Source organism: Homarus americanus, unplaced genomic scaffold (genome assembly GCF_018991925.1).
Source record: "Homarus americanus isolate GMGI-L3 unplaced genomic scaffold, GMGI_Hamer_2.0 scaffold46583, whole genome shotgun sequence".
Classification (NCBI taxonomy): domain Eukaryota; kingdom Metazoa; phylum Arthropoda; class Malacostraca; order Decapoda; family Nephropidae; genus Homarus; species Homarus americanus.
This window is the reverse complement of record NW_024731675.1, coordinates 1,675,403-1,695,779: the sequence shown is the minus strand read 5'-3', so window position 1 is coordinate 1,695,779 and position 20,377 is coordinate 1,675,403. Positions and strand designations below refer to the sequence as shown.

Sequence of the window (20,377 nt, the reverse complement as noted above, 5' to 3'; positions counted from 1 at the left end):
TTAAGTATACGAGGATTGTGTTGTCATGTAACCCAAGGACACGAGGGCCAGGTAGTGAGCATAGTGGAGGTCAGGGACTCTAGGGGCCAGGTAGTGAGCATAGTGGAGCACTGAAGGTCATCTAGTCTCTTACTGATAAATGAAGAATATAGAAGCTGCCTCCTCAGTCACCCGGTAACAGTTAACACACAGTCTGACAGTCATTCCTGCCTCCTCAGTCACCTGGCAACAGTTAACACACAGTCTGACAGTCATTCCTGCCTCCTCAGTCACCTGGCAACAGTTAACACACAGTCTGAGTCATTCCTGCCTCCTCAGTCACCTGGCAACAGTTAACACAGTCTGACAGTCATTCCTGCCTCCTCAGTCACCTGGCAACAGTTAAAACACAGTCTGACAGTCATTCCTGCCTCCTCAGTCACCCAGCAACAGTTAAAACAGTCTGACAGTCACTAAGGTAAGAATATTAACGTTTAACAGGATTGTATATAATATGTTGCAAATTGATGTTGTATTATGACACACACTTGGTAACTGTGACAGACTTACAGTACAACATGTTAGACTCGTGGTCGTTGCTAAGTAAACACCTGTGGACTAGAGGTTTAAGGGGGCAGGACGAGTTGGGGCGGGGCAGGTCGAGTCGGGGCGGTCGAGTCGGGTCGGGACGGGGCAGGTCGAGTCGGGGCATAGTCGGACGGATAGAGAGACAGACAGGTAGATTGCTTCATAATACAGTATGTTATGATACCATCTTTCTCACTATCTATCTATCAAACTAACAATCTACCTAACTAACAATCTATCTATCTATCAAACTAACAATCAACCTAACTAACAATCTATCGATGTTTTATCATAAGAAGCTGTGCATTATAATGTTAGTCCGCCCAGTATCTGATCAGTCTTATCTAAGGTCAACCAGATCACCTGAGATAAAGGTCATTTTTACCTTCTATTGTTACTTGGTGTGTTCTAAGTTATCTCTCTCTCTCTCTCTCTCTGTAAGCTTCCTACCCCCTACCCTCCTTTCTTCTCCCTTCGTCTCTCCTTCTCTTCCTTCCTCTCTCCCTATTCCTCCCCCCTCCTCTCTCCTTTAAATTAAATACAAACTTTCTTGAGTGAATAAAATATACCGTGTTACAGATGGGGTGGCTGAACAAGGTGGTGGTGGGGCTGATGGTGGTTCTTATCGCCTATAAACTCTCCAAGATGAACAAGGAGCCTCCACTACCAACCCTTGACCCCAACCCTTGGTGGGCACCTGGAGAACCACAACAGGAAGACGTCTCCATCAATCGCTTCAACATCAATTTCTCCAAAAAGGTTCAGTAATGTTAAAAACTTTAAATTAACTTAACAATGACAAGGTTCAGTTAGGTTAAAACTAACTTGGGAATAACTAAAGTTAAGTTAGGTTAAAACTAACTTAACAATGACAAGGTTCAGTTAGGTTAAAGATAACTTGGGAATAACTAAAGTTAAGTTAGGTTAAAACTAACTTAACAATGACAAGGTTCAGTTAGGTTAAAACTAACTTAACAATGACAAGGTTCAGTAATGTTAAAACTAACTTAATAATGACTAAGGATAAGTCAGTGTTAAGTCAGACTAAAACAGTGAATTATGAAGTTGTCTGTTGACTGCAGGAGGTAGATGACCTAAAGGCCCGTCTGGCGCTGCCCTTGAGACTCACCCCAGGCCTGGAAGACGCCAACTTCACCTATGGCATCAACGCCGACACCTTACACACAATTGTACAATACTGGAGAAAGAAATATGACTGGAACAAGAGGCAGACTAGACTTAACACCTATCCTCACTTCAAGTATGTCTTAACTACTCTGCTCACACTAATAAGTTACTTAAAACACTGGTCTGTCACACTAAGATTAGATATAGTATGTGTTCCAGATACTATTATAAACTAGAGCTAAATAACTGTATATATCTTTATTTTGTTTAATATATAACTGTGTGGATAGTGTTAGCTACAGTCATTGTGTGAAATATTTTCTCTGATCGTTGAGCTAACTTTAATATACTTCATCTTTGCTATTGATTGATCTGTTAGCAGCTTGGGCAGTCGGTCACATCTCCGTTACATACTGTTGGCTTGTATTGGCTCTGTTACATACTGTTGGCTTGTATTGGCTCTCTGTTACACACTGTTTCTGTACCTGCACTAGTTTTAGTCATTCTGGTTCCCATCACAACACTCTCTGGCAGATTATTCCAAAATGTAAATTATTATTCCAGGACTCGCATCGAGGGTCTAGACATTCACTTCATGCGAGCAAGTGCCAAGGTGGGGAGTGCCAAGAATGTGAAGGTAGTGCCACTGTTGTTGATCCACGGGTGGCCGGGCTCCTTCGTGGAGTTCTATGACATCTTGCCGCTGCTCACCAACCCACAGGAGGGCAGCAGTGTTGTGTTTGAGGTTATCTGTCCCTCCATCCCTGGCTATGGCTTCTCTCAGGGCTCATCCAAACAAGGTACAGTACAGTCAATTCAATATTAGGTAAAGTCAATTCAACACAAGGTAGAGTGAATTTAAAACAGTAAATAAGCCATCAAAATGTTACATTACCTCTCCTTATCCCCCCCACACTCTGCCTCCTTCCTTCCCCAAACACCCCCTCATACTCCCTCACCCCCTCATACTACCTCACCCCCTCATACTACCTCGCTCTCCCTCATACTACCTCACACTCCATCATACTCCTTCTCACCTCCTCACTCCCCCCCCCCTTACTCCCTACCTCCTAATACTTCAATCCAAAGTTTTATTCCAGGTTTTGGTCAGCTTGAAGTAGCCCAGGTGTTCCTTAAGCTGATGAAGAGGCTGGGATACAAGCAGTTCTACCTACAGGGTGGAGACTGGGGTTCACTCATAGCTTCCAACATGGCCACTATGTACCCTAACAAGTGAGTATAGTATAGTGCAGTATAGTATTGTATAGTGCAGTATAGTACAGTATAGTATAGTGCTTGTACCTTTCATCTGTATTAAATAATGTGTCACTATTCAGAATATTTGTATAGTGACAAGCGAGTACAGTGCAGTACAGGCAACCCCACGTCATGGAAAGTCAGGTTACATAAATTCACTAAATTCAGTATATGGCCCGTAAATTCGACCTAATTTCATCTCAGAGTCTGTGTTCTAGAAATCTCTCTCTAACATTACACTGTACAAATGTTACGGATACCATGTCATGCTTTGAATATTATATATATGAGGGTTTTTTTTATTTACAGTACCTTGGGCGTCCATTTGAATATGATATCAGTACGCACTAATGCCGTCTCCTTGAAGATGATACTGGGGGCCTACCTGCCAGCTGGGGTGTTGGTGGCAAAGGAAGACCAGGATAAAATATACCCCTTGTCCAACCTCTATTCTATGATCCTCCGTGAGTCTGGCTACGCGCACCTCCAGGCCACCAAACCCGACACTATTGGTCAGTTTTATTCATTTGTGTCTGTACTATTGATATATGTCTGTTATTAATCTAAGTCTTTGATCTTAAAACTGTAAGTGTCACTCAACCAGTCTAACAGTCATAAACACATCCAGGATCACTATAACTGTGACAGTCTAACAGTCAGTAAACACACACAGGAGCGGCACTTAACCAGAGCCCAGTAAGCCTGGCAGCGTACATCTTGGAGAAGTTCAGCAGCTGGACCCACAGGGACAACCTTCACCAGCCTGATGGTAGCCTCTTGCAGCAACACTTTCCTATATCTCTTGATGCTATGTTGGACAATATCTGCATCTACTGGTACGGTTATGTCTGCTGTCTCTGTCTGCTGTGTTTATGTCTGCTGTGTTTATGTCTGTATTTGCTGTGTTTGTGTTTTTGTCTGCTATGTTTGTCTGTGTTTATGTCTCTGGTATATTTATGTCAATTATTATTAACATTTACCACCACCACCATCATCATCATCATCATCATCATCATCATCATCACCATCACCATCACCACCACCACCACCACCACCACCACCACCACCACCACCATTACCATTTACGACCACTTTCCAAACCTCCGCCAAATTCCAGATTGTCGACGGTGGTTTACACAATGTTTACCAATCGTCATTAACGCCCATTTACGCCCACAGGTTCACCAGTTCCATCACCACCAGCGTCCGGTTTTACTCTGAGGTGATGAACAAGAACATGTTCACAAGGTCTTTAGACAAGTGAGTGAGATACTGTACTACTTATCACATTGTCTGTACAATACTTGCACTGTTGATATACTTTACATGATTAAATGTATACCTGCATTGTGTACATACAGTAAAACCTCGATATAACGGACCAATGGGGGGAGCGGTGAGGCTGGTTCGTTATATCCGATATATTAAATATTTACGCCAGAAAATAAAGAAATTAAAAGTACAGTAATAAATGTACCTGTATTTACCTGTACTTGATGAAATATAGCACAGTATTTGTAAACATATATAACCACTTTATCCATGGGTTATATATTTGATATCGTGTTGGGTTATAGATCTTTGAGATGTATCAGTATTCACAACTCACTAGAAGGTCAGGTTAAGTTATAAATAGTAAGTTTTAATAGGTACCTGATGCCTGTATATGCCAGTATGGGTAAAGTCTGGTGGTATATGAGACAAGTGTATCAATGAATCACTCTCTCTCTCTCTCTCTCTCTCTGCAGTAATCCATGCCGGGTACCTGCAGGTTTTGCCGTCTTCCCACAGGAGATAATGACCCTTCCCAAGAACCTCGTATCTCACAAGTTCTATAACATTGTATCATTCAAGTAAGTGATTATAGCACAATAGTTAATACTTGTAATTTACTCAGCTAAAACAGTACAGAGAGACTGCTAAAACAGTACAGTGAGACAGCTAAAACAGTACAGTGAGACAGCTAAAACAATACAGTGAAACTTCCTTGTAACGACTCTTCTATCCATATAATCCGTTAAATGGGGGTTTCACATCTAACAGACCCTCGATATAATGGACTTCTCTACCCCCTTACAGCGACCAGCCGGCAGGAGGCCACTTTGCCGCCATGGAGCGACCAGCACTCCTGGCGGCAGACCTTCACCAGTTTGTCAACACCGTAGAGAAGGGAACTTGAACTCTTATCACCACCACTAACTCTTCTCTTATCATCTTAAAACCTTTCACTACCCCCAGAGATGAGGTTGGTTCTCTGTGAGTGTTTCTCTATCAAAGGAATTTTTTACATGATTTTTTTTTCATATAAGGAGAATCCATAAGGCTCCCATACCAACCACATACAGTAATAGAATATAAATTGTTGTTTTTGTATTAGTATATACAGACTTAAATAACTACAGTGGATTTTAAAATGTTTCAGACATATTTTTTCTACATTACAACAATATTATGGCATTGATTTAAGTCGTAGTATTAGGAGAATTGTTGATACTTCAGCCCAGGGTGATGTTATGTACGTACGGTAGGGTGACGGAGATGTACACACACACACACACACACAAACACACACACACACACACACACACACACACACACACTTGTATACTACTAGGTAATGATTTATATTTATCATCACCAGTTACCAGTTCACTAGTCATTCAGATGATTAGTCTCATGTTTGGTAGGGAAGGTCACACTAGAGGGTGCAAAAAATACCAAGACAACACCTGATATGTCAAGTTACTCAAAACAGGTACACTATACACTTCCATATATAAGTATGATAAGTATAATCTAAGTTACTTTCAAATACTGTATGATCAACAATATTAATTATCAGTGTTATCACCAAATTATTAATCACTTGAAATTATCACAGGGTTGATAAGTATTTAAAACTAATAAAAATAATTAATTTGTTATCAGTTATCCTGAGAATCGAGGAATGGTGGTGACTTGCTGGGAACATTATCAGTGTAGTTTCAAAGGTTAAATAAATACAGTACTGTAAGTTAAGAGAAAAACCAACCTTTTTAAATGGCCAGTACAGTGAGGTGATTATTAGCTAGATGATAAATAAGTAAATATAAATTGACACTTATGTTAAAAATGATGTGATGAACAATGTAACTCAAGTGTATAATGACTAGGAAGAGAAAATAAATTATATACTGTCTCTTTGTTCATCAGTTGTTAATCCTTTACCTTTGTCTATAACTAATGATTATAGAGGTTTATTATCACTGAACTATCATCCATCTATCTATCTATCTATCTGTCTGTCTGTCTATTAATCTATTAGTTACAATCTATTTACAGTATCTATCTATCTATTTACCTATCTAACTGTATTTCTGTCTATTCTCAAACTGTCATCAATCAATCTATCTGTTTTCTATATGTTTCTCAGCTTTCTATAGATACAAAACTCCAAGTAACACTGAGAAACACATATCGCTCATGACTGTGTCCTGGCTTCAATCCCCATCCAGGACAGGTGTGTGAGAAGGGTGGTGAACCTAACCTAACCAAGACAGGGTAGGTTTTCTTAAAGTGCTACAGTTTCCCCCTGAAGTAATACTGGAGTTAAGAACATAAGAAAATAACAAAGATTAAATGCCTGGATGGCTAGTGAGCTGTTGAGTATTGCCCGGATTGCTAGCAAGCTGTTGAGTATTGCCCGGATTGCTAGCAAGCTATTGAATATTGAAATAATAATGAAATAAGTGTGTAAGGTGAAAGATTGGTGACCCACTCAATCATACTTAATATAGTCACTTAAGAAACTATATAAAATTATGTTGGAAAAAATATGATACAATGGATGGGGAATTTTGACAATCCTACTGAAACAAGAGGAGTCGCAGCGTTCATTCTGGAATTCATCGATCACCTCAATTAAAGGTAATTTTTTTGAGTGATTGTACAGTAGCTAAAACAACTATCTGTGCATACTTTGTGGGAAACAATATGAGACTATGGATGATAAATATTGGTATATGAGGGCTGTCACTAGTCACTCATAAAATTTGGGGGCATATCAAACTCCACCTGCACAGATAGTTGTTTTAGCTACTGTAAATTGTATATTGTGTGAGTCTACTATAATTACTACCATTACACCATAGTCTACTACTACTACTGAACCACCACTACTACATTACTACTACCATACCTAGCTACCTAACCAAGTACTACTATTACTACCACAACTACTATCGAAAGTATAGGACAATATCTTTCCACCCCAGTCAAATACAACCTCTGGAGTCTCAAGGGTGACATAACGATACCCACAACTTGCTGGAGATTCCACTAGCAAACAACACCTGACCACACACCTGGGTGATGATACATTGGTACCTTGGAGTTCATATCGAGAGGAAACAATGTAAACAGAATTGGATTGTTTGAGGGATTAAATATAAGCTTTTTAGACTAGTTAGGCGTTACATACATAATTATACTGGATATTTTATTCACTAAAACCTCGTACAAGTTTATAATTGATTCATCATGTATGTCGTCAGTACAAGCATACAATGTACATAGTGAGTGTAGGTATACAAACAATGGTAAACGTCAAACAAGTATAAACCAAAAAATACCATAAAAGCTTCTTATCTCCTCTTGTATTAACAGTATATGTTGTAATATGGGAGGTGCTGTACATTATAATAGTTCCCCCTCTAACATGTTACGTTTTCTCTGGTGTTAATATAAAAAGTCTGCGGGAATTGCTCGTCTTCTTTCAGATTAGTCAGGAGGAAGGGGTGTTGGTGGTGGCTGGGGACTGTGTGATAGGATAATGCCTGCATGGTGGGGGTGGAGGGAGGCACCTAGGCATTGACCTATTTAAGGGACAACCTTTCAGTGTGAGTGTGATGCCGTGAGAGTCGGTAGTTGCCCACCATTGGTGCCACACCAGCCAGTGATTTCACTGGAAATATTACTGTTAGTGTAACAATCACTGAGGTGTGACCAAGCAATGGTGTCAGTATCAGGGATGTGTGGATCCTTGCGAGAGGAAGAGCCTCTTTAACGTTCACCTCCCATACTACACACATAAACTGTTAATACAAGAGGAGATAAGAAGTTATGGTATTTATTGGTTGTTTGATCAACTTGTTGACCATTGTTTATATGTCTACACCGTCTGTGTACACTGTACGAGTATACCTACACCGTCTGTGTACACTGTACGAGTATACCTGCACCGTCTGTGTACACTGTACGAGTATACCTACACCGTCTGTGTACACTGTACGAGTATACCTACACCGTCTGTGTACACTGTACGAGTATACCTACACCGTCTGTGTACACTGTACGAGTATACCTGCACCGTCTGTGTACACTGTACGAGTATACCTACACCGTCTGTGTACACTGTACGAGTATACCTACACCGTCTGTGTACACTGTACGAGTATACCTACACCGTCTGTGTACACTGTACGAGTACCGTCTGTGTACACTGTACGAACACCGTCTGTGTACACTGTACGAGTATACCTACACCGTCTGTGTACACTGTACGAGTATACCTACACCGTACACCTACACAGTACTGCCTCACTTGGGTGTCTCCTCCTCACCTTCTTCATATAAAACAAACGTCAAGTTAAACCTGAATAGTGAACTTATCATAAACCAAGTATATAATAGTTTTATTATCATCACTTTCGTCTATAATTATATTAATAATAACAAACACAACCACCAATTGATGGTCCAAACACCCCGTTTATTAACCCCGCCCACTGATGACGTCACTACTGAAGCAGGTCCCGAACACACCCCGCCCACTGATGACGTCACTACTGAAGCAGGTCCCGAACACACCCCGCCCACTGATGACGTCACTACTGAAGCAGGTCCCGAACACACCCCGCCCACTGATGACGTCACTACTGAAGCAGGTCCCGAACACTGAAACAATTCCCTCGATGGTTTTAAGGAATTAAAGTTTATTATTATTGTTATTTTATCGTTGTTGGTTGAGTAATAATGTTCATATGTTGTTAATAAAATGAGGTTGTGATGGTTGAAGGTTCAGTCTGGGTCAGTCGAGGTCTCAGTCTGGTTCAGTATGGAGGAGTGAAGGCCTCAGTCTGGGTCAGTCGAGGTCTCAGTCTGGTTCAGTATGGAGGAGTGGAGGCCTCAGTCGAGGTCTCAGTCTGGTTCAGTATGGAGGAGTGGAGGCCTCAGTCGAGGACTCAGGGAGTGGAGGGGAGGCCTCAGTCGAGGTCTCAGTCTGGTTCAGTATGGAGAGTGGAGGCCCCAGTCGAGGTCTCAGTCTGGTTCAGTATGGTGGTGGAGGAGTGGAGGCCTCAGTCGAGGTCTCAGTCTGGTTCAGTATGGTGGTGGAGGAGTGGAGGCCTCAGTCGAGGTCTCAGTCTGGTTCAGTATGGAGGAGTGGAGGCCTCAGTCTCCAAGCTTCACACAGAGGTTATGTTGGAGCTGACATGCGCCAGCCTGTCTTAGTGTGTGTCTGCTGCTGCTGTTGCTGCTGCTGCTGCTACTACTGATTCTGCTGCTGGATGTTGACGGTTGACTGGTAAAGTTATACATTACCGGGGTTCTTAGTTCAGGAAACTGTCAGGATAAACTTTTGCGGAGTGACAGTAGTTGACAACAGTGTGTAACGGAGCCGGTACACCCCCGGTACTTGCCAACAGTGTGTAACGGAGCCGGTACACCCCCAGTACTTGCCAACAGTGTGTAACGGAGCCGGTACACCCCCAGTACTTGCCAACAGTGTGTAACGGAGCCGGTACACCCCCAGTACTTGCCAACAGTGTGTAACGGAGCCGGTACAACGGAGCCGGTACACCCCCAGTGCCAACAGTGTGTAACGGAGCCGGTACACCCCCAGTAACCCAACAGTGTGTAACGGAGCCGGTTCAGTAACAGTGTAACGGAGCCGGTACACAGTATTGTCGGCAGTACTTGCCAACAGTGTGTAACGGAGCCGTACACCCCCAGTATTTCTACAGTAACGCCCAGTGTAACGGAGCCGGTACACCCCCAGCAGTGTAACGGAGCCGGTACAGCCCCGGTACACCCCCAGCCAACAGTGTGTAACGGAGCCGGCCAGTACAATAGTGTGTAACGGAGCCGGTACACGGCCCAGTACTTCTTGCCAACAGTGTGTAACGGAGCCGGTACACCCCAGGCACAGTGTAACGGAGCCACCCCCAGTGCCAACAGTGTGTAACGGAGCCGGTACACCCCCAGTAAACTTGTACAACAGTGTTAACTGGAGCCGGTACACCCCCAGTACTTGCCAACAGTGTGTAACGGAGCCGGTACACGCCCAGTACTTGCCAACAGTGTGTAACGGAGCCGGTACACCCCCAGTACTTGCCAACAGTGTGTAACGGAGCCGGTACACGCCCAGTACTTACCAACAGTGTGTAACGGAGCCGGTACATCCCCAGTACTTGCCAACAGTGTAAGAGACGTGACCAAACGGCTAACAGACCGATCAGTGGTGAAGATAACGGATAAAATCATTAGTTTACATACCAACAGTAATGGGTAACTTGTCGCTGTACACCTGGATTACCTGGTCATTTTGGGTCCCATTTTGACATAATCTAAATCAATTGAGGAAACCATTTAAAGTTTTAATATTCACTTACCTTATTTACCTAATGGCCACCCAACTAAAGGTGGCCATGTCGAGAGGTGGCCATGTCGAGAGGTGGCCAGTGGTTAACTTACCTTTATCAACACGCTCAAGAGAGGCAACAGCGTGTTTATATATTGTGGTAAAGTCGACCACAGTTTATTAATTATTGGTCATTTAACTCAACTACTCATTACCACGATAATTAAGGGCAAAAAATGGCTACAGGTAAACGTTAATTATAAATCTCGCAAATTACTACATAAATCACCGTAATTTAACTTACCATAAAAGCGGCGTCACCTTATCTCCCCTTTCAGTTATTTTCTTGGATCAATTAACCTAAAGAATTACATTTTTTCTTCAAATCTGCAACACTCGAGTTAGTACCTCCCGCCTGTCAGCCATTCGTGTCCATCATGAACCAAATGAGATCTAACCTAATCCATATAAATCTTAATATCAATTATTCCCCTAAAGTCTTTAATATAAAGTATATAATTATATACTTCTTAACTATTGTTCTATTATAGTACGTGGTATTATATTCTATTTTTTTATAACTACACTGGTTATCGAATATAGTTCTGTACTTGATTACATAAATTAGCGCAATAGTGCAATACGCGGGGTCAATACTTTTTATGATTAAGCTCTTAAACTTAGTTAAGCTCTAACTTAGCTAAGCTCTTTAACTCTCCAAATAAATGCCCACTCTTGTAAAGTCCAACAAAATATAGAACATATATAGAAAGGGTCTAGTGTGGCGTCACCTTCCAATAATCTTGAATCGGTTAATTTGCATAATTGCCTTCTGAGTTACTTTAACCCAGCGGTTCCTAATGGAGGTTCCATAAAATACGGCAATAATTTAATAATTACAGAAATAGTTAACAATGGCTCAGATCGACCTTGAAGCAGTCTCTTAATATTGTTGACTAAATAATTTACTTAATATACAAATTGTATAATATTTTGGGTATTTTCTTATGTTTATTCAGAGGTAAAGTAAATATCTCGTCATAAAGTTCCATATTAATTTATTTTTTATTTCAATTATAAGTTAAAGTTCCTGACTGTGTGTTTGTAAGATTTAATATTAGTGTATAATAGTTATTACTAAATTAGTTAACTTAGATAAATATTAAAGTAATAGTTTAAAGATTTGTCAGAAAATGAAACCAAATATTATGTATTAAAATACTTTTATTTATTTCAGTTTATGGAGAGTTTGTATACCTGGACTTGGTGCCGTGTGACCTGACCTGACCAAGGAGCGTCCTGCAGCATGGTGACCTGACCTGACCAAGGAGCAGGTTGAGCGTCCTGCAGCATGGTGACCTGACCTGACCAAGGAGCATGTTGAGCGTCCTGCAGTATGGTGACCTGACCTGACCAAGGAGCAAGCGTCCTGCAGCATGTCCTGCAGCATGGTGACCTGACCTGACCAAGGAGCAGGTTCCCAGCATGGTGACCTGTCCTGCAGCATGGTGACCTGACCAGGAGCATATTGAGCGTCCTGCAGCATGGTGACCTGACCTGACCAAGAGCAGGTTGAGCGTCCTGCAGAATGGTGACCTGACCTGACCAAGGAGCAGGTTGAGCGTCCTGCAGAATGGTGACCTGACCTGACCAAGGAGCATGTTCAGCGTCCTGCAGCATGGTGACCTGACCAGGAGCATATATTGAGCGTCCTGCAGCATGGTGACCTGACCAGGGAGCATATTGAGCGTCCTGCAGCATGCTGACCTGACCTGACCAAGGAGCATATTGAGCGTCCTGCAGCATGGTGACCTGACCTCTCCAGCCAGTGGCCTCACCTCTACAAGCACCATTTTGGGTGACCCAGCAGTGTGACTGCCCCTCAGCCAGTGGCCTGCAGCAGTGGCCTGCCTCTCCAGCCAGTGGCCTGCAGCAGTGACCTGCCCTCTCCAGCCAGTGGCCTGCAGCAGACCTGCCCTCTCCAGCCAGCAGCAGTGAGTGGCCTGCAGCAGTGACCTGCCCTCTCCAGCCAGTGGCCTGCAGCAGTGACCTGCCCTCTCCAGCCAGTGACCTGCCCTCTCCAGCCAGTGGCCTGCAGCAGTGACCTGCCCTCTCCAGCCAGTGGCCTGCAGCAGTGACCTGACCTCTCCAGCCAGTAACCTCACCTCCACATAAAGACTGTATATAATGTACAGTATATAATAATAAATGTGAAGAAGTCGTTCTGTTTTCATAGACCTTTTAACACTGCCTGGTAACACCCCGTTTGGTAACACCTCGTCTGGTTCAGCAACACAACCAGCCAACTTGTCAAAACCAAAATATTTAGGAACTAAAACAAATTACAATTAACTTAAATATAATATTTAAACATTTTGAAAAAATAATAAATTCAATATTTAAAAAAATAAAAAACAAATTTAAAAAAAATATATAAATGCATTCAACATTTATAAAATCAACATTTAAAAAAAAATAAAAAATAAATCAATATCTAATAATTTTTTTGTCTAATTTTTCAAAATTTTTGGGAAAAAAGGCCGTACACTGCCAGGCCCTGCCGTACACTGCCAGGCCCTGCCGTACAGTGCCCTAGCCCTGCCGTGCAGTGCCCTAGCCCTGCCGTACAGTGCCCTAGCCCTGCCGTGCAGTGCCCTAGCCCTGCCGTGCAGTGCCCTAGCCCTGCCGTACAGTGCCCTAGCCCTGCCGTACACTGCCAGGCCCTGCCGTACAGTGCCCTAGCCCTGCCGTACACTGCCAGGCCCTGCCGTACACTGCCAGGCCCTGCCGTACAATAAAAATAATAATAATCTTCCTCAAGTAATAATTTCTTGTAATATTTCCAGCTCACTCGTCCAGGTAATCTTCCTCACCTGTAATAATGGCGGGGAATTACTTAAGGTAAAGCGGGTGAATTCCTCTCGCCAACCTTGGAGAATCTTGCCCCGACCTCTGAGTCTTGAGCCTCCAGTCAGCCTGGGAGTCGAACCTGAGGCCCCAACCGTCCACACCGAGGCCACTCAACTATCACCACTGACCTGAAATGTTTATACACCGCTGTAACCATATATATAAATCGTATCAAATCTTAACCTATATAAATTACTCGTATCTTAGCCTGGTAACTATACACATTACTGTTGTACCTTGTCTAGGAACCATATAAATTACCTCATCAAATTATATACATTACCCATTATATTAACCTAGATAATAGACATTACTTAGAATTATATAAACTACCATTATGTTACAACCTAGAACCTATACCAATTACTTAGCCCAGAAACTATGCACATTTCTTCACATTAACCCTAAACAAATCCTCAATTTATGTTATCCATCTATACAAATCCTCTATCAATATCTATATAAATTTCCTTTCTATATACATTAACAAGAATAATTTATATATTGACACTCCTTGAGGAACACTTGCCCCGAGTCTTAACAGGTCCAGGAATAAAATCTTTCAATAACTACCTTCAAGTCTTGTATGCTAACTCGCTAAATATATATAAAAATCACTTCAATCTTTATAAATTGTAATTCAACATTGTATCTCTTTTTATATAAACATTTTAAAGGCAATATATGATCACGTAAGTAGAAATATTATAAAAACCCTCAGACAGACAACCACACGACCCATCCCTTTGAGCTCCAGAGAACCACCCCAGATATACTGAATCACCTTTTCTGAATTCTGTGTTTAAAACTAAGATATTTACTGTATTATGAGCTGTTTAAGTTGAATTATAAGATTAGTGACGTATTAATAACAGATATTTGTATAATAAGGTAGAAAATATGTAATTAATGATGTTTAAAATTAGTTCATAGGAGTTAATGAACCCGAGGCACATTAGATTCACTCAATACACCATCTCTTCGTTAACAATACTATAACATTATTGACTTTATTCTACATTAAATCAATCAAATAATGACTTAATGACGTAGTGTAAGATAAATGTTATAATTTACAACAACAATTAAGAAATAAAAATATTGCAATTTGTCTCACTCACTTAACCTTCACCCCACCCCTCTCTTTTTCTCTCTCAACCTTCCTTTCTTTCTATCTCTCTCTCTCAACCTCCCTCTCTATCTCTTTCTCTCTTGCCACGCCGTACATAAGTCGTATAAGGTTTAATACATACTTAACTGCTCAGTCTCTGCTTGGTATTGGTAAAAGACATCTTGGTATGCTACACGTTTGTCCAGTCGTCTCTTGGGATGGACATTCTTCAGGTGGAGAGGGCTGGAGTGGAGTGGGCTGGGGTGGAGTGGGTTGGGGTGGAGGCTCTGTGGGTGGAGAGGGCTAGGAAGAGGCCCGGTGAGAGGTACAAGAGGTGGGAAAGGGCTAGGAAGAGAAAACGCGGGTAAATTCTTCAGAGGAGACTCCTTTGGCAGCTTAAAGGGGGGGCCACTGCCTAAAATAAAATACATCCTCTGAAATTAAAACCAAAATATAACAAACAACAATACAATAAAGACTAAAATAAATAAAAATATATACAGAAACACCATAAAAATAACAATAATAACAAAATAACTCATATAAACTAAAATAATGTTAATATTTGAGGTAATTAATTCTAGCCACGTATCCCCACCATCTTGTTTATGGCCCCCACAACACAAGCACCTTCAGCCGGGCCACTTATATTTATCCTATTTTCTCCTCTATTGGCGTTATTCACCCCTTATCACCTCCACAACCTAGAGATAATTATACTAGAAGGTGTAATAAAGGTAAGTAAATAATTAAATAGTGTTGTAGTGGTTGATTAAAGCCGTAGTGGATAAAATAAAGACGTGAATCGTAATGGTCGTCTGTGTCATTCTCAGGACCAATTTAAATAACCTTAAATTATTGTTGTTAAATGACTATATGTAGTTTTATTATTGTCTATTAGTAATTTATTGTCTGTAGAATGTTTAGGATGACTCTATGGGGATTTAAAGTCGTTTTAATGTTTTTTTTTATTAATTTACGTGGAAAACAAATATTTACCAATAAAATAATAATACTGTTATAATAATAATAATAATAATAATAATAATAATAATAATAATGTAATAAAAAAATAATACTGCCATAATAATAATAATAATAATAATAATAATACCAATGATAATAATAATAATAACAATAATAATAATAATAATAATAATAATAAAGAACATGTTGTAGTGTTTTAGAGGTTAATAATGATGACAATAATTATTAACGGTACGACTAATTACCCAGATGTAGTCGCAATAAAGTCAAATGATGGTCGTACAAGCGTAATTCGGGCTGTGAATCACTTCTCGATTATTATTTGGTGTCACAAAGTCAAAAAAAACTGGTAAACTTAATTTAATCTGAGTTGTGTTGTGTTAGGTTAGGTTAGGTTAGGTACATGCACTTGATCTATTAACTCAGAATAAATTAAGTTTACCAGTTTTTTGTGACTTTGTGACACCAAATACTAGTCGAGAAGTGATTGGCAGTCCGATTTATTCATCGAGGACCATTATTTGACTTCATTGCGGCTATATTTGGGTAATTAGTCGGACCCATTATTAATGTATGCCTTGATGCCCTTACAGGATGCCTGGGTACTACGACAAGGGTGACTATGACTCCAGGGTCGGAGGTGGCGGCAACCGTTACAGGTGACCCAACTATCTAGTACTTTAATTAACGTCTGTGATCACCTGAAGAATATCCCCCCCCCCCCACCTATAGCTTATCTCATCTGAAGAGTAACTACCTTAATCCTATTGGGGGTTAGGTTAGGTGGTGTACCTCCAACTCGGCCCATCTTATATAACCAACACGGCCAACACGTTACTAACTCGGCCCATCTTATATAACCAACACGGCCCACACATTGCCAACTCGGCCATCTTGTACACTTCAAACAAGTAGCTGACTAGAGGTTCAGGAATGAGTTTGAGATTTGTTTTATGTCTCTTGTTGTTCACTGAAATACAGAGAGTGAACACCAAGGGCTCACATTCATAACTTGTGCTTCTCCAGGTGATTTGGAATAGAGTTTGAAATTATTGCTTCCAGTAATTTGCCTACAATTGATGTTAAATTGGCACTACACCTGTTTTAAGGACATGTTAAACAACTTTGCTAAGGGCATACTAAGCTCTTCCTTACATTCCTTTAATACTCTGGCAAATATCTCATCGGGACCTGGTGACTTATTAGGCTGTAGTTTGTCTATTTCCTTAATAACATCGTTACTAGTCACTACTATCTTGCTTAATTTATTTTCTTCACTATCTCTGTATAGAGTCGGTGCCTCGGGTATCATGTTTAAATTTTCGGTGGTGAAAACTGTTGAAAAATATCTGTTCAGATTATTGGTCATTTCTCCATCGTTATCAGTTAGCTCGCCGGTATCTGACTATTGGTCCAATCTTTTCTCGTGTTTTAGTTTGATACATTTGATAGAATCCCTTGAGGTTTGACTTCGCCTCCCTTGCTACCTTCAGTTCATTATTCCTCTTTACTTTTCTTATCTCGGTCTTAACCCTACTGGCCAATACCTTATAATAATCTCGGAGGTAAACTTCACCACGATTTATTCTCCTGCCTATAGCCTTCCTTTGTCCAATAATGTTCTTTAAATAGTTATATATCCATTTAAGGTCATTGTTGTTTGATCTGAGTTTTCTGTATGGTATGTACTGCCTTTGTGCATTAAGTAACTCATTATTTAAATTATTGTGGAACTCGTCAACCTCAGGTCTCGTGGCTGTCTATCAGTAATGTTTGTCCTCACATCACGTGGCTGGTCATCAATACTTTGGTAATTTTATCATTCATGCAAAAATAAATTTATAAACTTTTACTTTTTAGTCCAAATTGGTTATCCGAGATGGTCCTAGTTGGCTGTGGGCCAAGTTGGACTGTATTTGGTTAGGTTAGGTTACATAAAGTTAGGCTAGGTTGGGTTAGGTTAGGTTAAGGTTGTTTAATCACCAGCTGATATTGGGGATAATTTTCAGGTGATCCTAATTGTTTGTTCATAATTTTTTGTAACACTTTGTATATGGAGAGAGAAGTCTAATATTTATCATCTTATTTCACCATTTATCACTCTATTTCACATTTTATCACCAATTATCATCTTATTTCACCATTTATCACTCTATTTCACATTTTATCACCAATTATCATCTTATTTCACCATTTATCACTCTATTTCACATTTTATCACCAATTATCATCTTATTTCACCATTTATCACCGTTTATCACCTTGTCTTAACCCCCAGAGGTCGAGGAAGAGGACGTGGAAGCTATGGTTGGGGGAGCCGGGGCAGTAGTACCGGAGGAGGAGGAGGAGGAGGAGGAGGAAGAGGCTACAATCGCGGAGGAAGTAGCTACAACAGCGGGAGGTACCGAGGAGGTGGAGGCCACGGTACCTCTGGGGGCTACAGGGAGTCTGGCGGCCATGATAGGTGAGGGAAAGCGTCCGGGCGTTGCGGTCGTATAGTAATATCGATTTTGTATACTTAATGCACTTAAAGACACATAATATATACAGTACCTTTATTTTTTCCCTATTGGTCTGGAACAATATGACCAACTAGTGAGAATTTTCGTATAAATATCTTGTTACCTGATTTCACATCGGTAGACAAACTCTCCTTAAATGACTATATGTTGAGTTACCACCGACGTGATTCCTTTACTGTGTTTATTATTTCGGAGTTTATTTAAATTATGGGGAACAAGTATAAAGGAAATTGAATCGCAGGCTTGTACGCTAATCCTATCTAGATGACAAGAGACGTGCTGTAGTGTTCGAAGCCCATTGCACGCACACAAACATTTACTCTATACTTTGATTCTATGTACTGTACTATAATGACTGTATTGGACTTGTGTATAATGATTGGTATTCAAATAAGTGACATTATAATCATTTGCCTTAATTATCATGATATTATGGCAATTTTTCTATGCTTATGGGGGTTAGCTGTTGTAACTTAATGGCAAGGTGTTACAGTCGCCAAATTAGTGTGAAGTTATATACCTTAATGACCTTTCTGTCACCAACCTGTTACTGTGTGGTGATTGGTCAAGCAAGTGACCTCTTAACTAGCCAGGCTGGGTCACTGTTGCATTGTTTACAGGTGCAGTGATTCATTAGCTACAGTGATTCATAAACATAGGTTACAATTCAGTGTTAATGATTCTTGATTTCAGAATTTTTATAGGAATTCACAAACTTTCAGGTACAGCGACTCGCGGCGTTCGAGCTCGCAGGTCGACGCTTGGGATGACATGGGATCCAACGAGGCGTCGGGTAGCGGGGGAAGCTACGGTTCGCACCACATGTCTGCGGCAGCTGGCCCGGGGGGAGCGTCGGGGCGGATGATGGCCGCGGGGGGGAGAGGGGACACTTCAGAGCTCTTTGGGTCACTTAACCAGCTGAGTCACCTGGGTCACGACAAGTCCAAGTTGGCGCTCAATATCCTCAACGCTCTATTATCTTCTGTAAGTTTGGGGGTCGCTACTTAATGATCACCTGAAGATGAGACACCCCTAGTTTATTTTACCTGATGATTAGACACCCACCCAATAAAGACTAACCCAACCTAACCTAATCCTCTCTAAATAATAGGATCTTTTATCTTCAGGTGACATAAGTCCATGGTGTGGTGTGAGTTGTAAATAAATCTTAATATAACCCAGAAAGTGCTAAGCCACCTAAACTATTACAACTGTGGGGGAAAAGACGATATATATATATATATTACGAGTAAATATCTGCGACGTAAACACTAATAATAACTTCTACGGTAAACACTCGCACAGGATACATCGGTCGGGGACAATCAGGACAGCTGGGAGAACGGACCGCCCCCTCGGAAGATGAGACGTATGGACTGGGTACGTATACAACTGCCCTCTATACACTAAAGGAACATCACACTAAAGGAACATACCTAAAGGAACATCACACTAAAGGAACATTACACTAAAGGAACATCACACTAAAGGAACATCACACTAAAGGAACATCACACTTAAGGAACATCACACTAAAGGAACATTACACTAAAGGAACATCACTAAAGTAACATCATATTAAATTAACATCACAGTAAAGTAACATTACACTAAAGGAACATACTTGTGCTCCACCAGTCTACAGTTCAGTGATGTGCCTCGTGTTTCCTGAGTGACTGTTTGCTGAGTAACTGTTTCCCGAGTGACTGTTTGCTGAGTAACTGTTTCCCGAGTGACTGTTTGCTGAGTAACTGTTTCCCGAGTGACTGTTTTCTGAGTAACTTTGCTGAGTGACTGTTTCCTGAGTAACTTTGCTGAGTAACTGTTTCCTGAGTAACTTTGCTGAGTAACTGGTTCATAGAATAGGTGGATTGATATAGTTTTTGGTTAGGTTAGGTTCTTGCATAGTGTGTTATTGGTTATGTCACTCACCCAGGTTATATATTTCTTCGCCATTTTGGTTGGGAGAGGGAGGGGGGTTATACTGTGTGTTTGGTACAGTATGAGGGGGTATACTGTGTGTTTGGTACAGTATGAGGGGTTATACTGTGTGTTTGGTACAGTATGAGGGGTATACTGTGTGTTTGGTACAGTATGAGGGGTTATACTGTGTGTTTGGTACAGTATGAGGGGTTATACTGTGTGTTTGGTACAGTATGAGGGGGTATACTGTGTGTTTGGTACAGTATGAGGGGTATACTGTGTGTTTGGTACAGTATGAGGGGGTATACTGTGTGTTTGGTACAGTATGACTGTGTGTTTGGTACAGTATGAGGG

General features: G+C 41.0%; 2 protein-coding genes across 4 annotated transcripts in view; both read left to right on the top strand.

Annotated features, from left to right (window-relative positions):
* The first annotated feature begins 112 nt into the window (after positions 1-112).
* LOC121867744 (juvenile hormone epoxide hydrolase 1-like) lies at positions 113-6,130 on the top strand. Of its 3 annotated transcripts, XR_006089230.1 has the most exons (11): positions 114-457; positions 1,147-1,326; positions 1,650-1,828; positions 2,260-2,495; positions 2,796-2,928; positions 3,262-3,464; positions 3,626-3,788; positions 4,132-4,212; positions 4,701-4,805; positions 5,032-5,197; positions 5,881-6,130. XR_006089230.1 is itself a non-coding variant. In XM_042367809.1 (10 exons), the coding sequence occupies exons 2-10, from the start codon at positions 1,147-1,149 to the stop codon at positions 5,129-5,131; spliced, it is 1,380 nt and encodes a 459-aa protein (XP_042223743.1). In that variant the 5' UTR covers positions 113-405; positions 1,144-1,146; the 3' UTR covers positions 5,132-6,130. The 3 variants fall into 3 exon arrangements, 2 of the variants coding, with proteins under 2 accessions (XP_042223743.1, XP_042223741.1); XM_042367809.1 differs by having other exon boundaries at positions 113-405; positions 1,144-1,326; positions 5,032-6,130; XM_042367807.1 differs by having other exon boundaries at positions 5,032-6,130.
* A 9,074-nt stretch (positions 6,131-15,204) lies between these two features.
* LOC121867743 (glutamic acid-rich protein-like) overlaps positions 15,205-20,377 on the top strand; it is a 12,496-nt gene continuing 7,323 nt past the window's right edge. Inside the window, exons 1-5 of the mRNA XM_042367806.1 lie at positions 15,205-15,328; positions 16,172-16,237; positions 17,857-18,042; positions 18,823-19,084; positions 19,406-19,480. Of these exons, the coding sequence (XP_042223740.1) occupies positions 16,173-16,237; positions 17,857-18,042; positions 18,823-19,084; positions 19,406-19,480 (588 nt within the window). The 5' untranslated portion in view covers positions 15,205-15,328; position 16,172. The remainder of the gene's footprint in view (positions 15,329-16,171; positions 16,238-17,856; positions 18,043-18,822; positions 19,085-19,405; positions 19,481-20,377) is intronic.

Excerpts from the sequence above, each read along its gene's own strand:
- LOC121867744 (XM_042367809.1), top strand. The coding sequence starts at position 1,147 with ATGGGGTGGCTGAACAAGGTGGTGGTGGGGCTGATGGTGGTTCTTATC. Across the intron at positions 3,465-3,625 it reads CACCAAACCCGACACTATTG|GAGCGGCACTTAACCAGAGC; the intron begins GTCAGTTTTATT and ends AAACACACACAG. Across the intron at positions 3,789-4,131 it reads GACAATATCTGCATCTACTG|GTTCACCAGTTCCATCACCA; the intron begins GTACGGTTATGT and ends TTACGCCCACAG.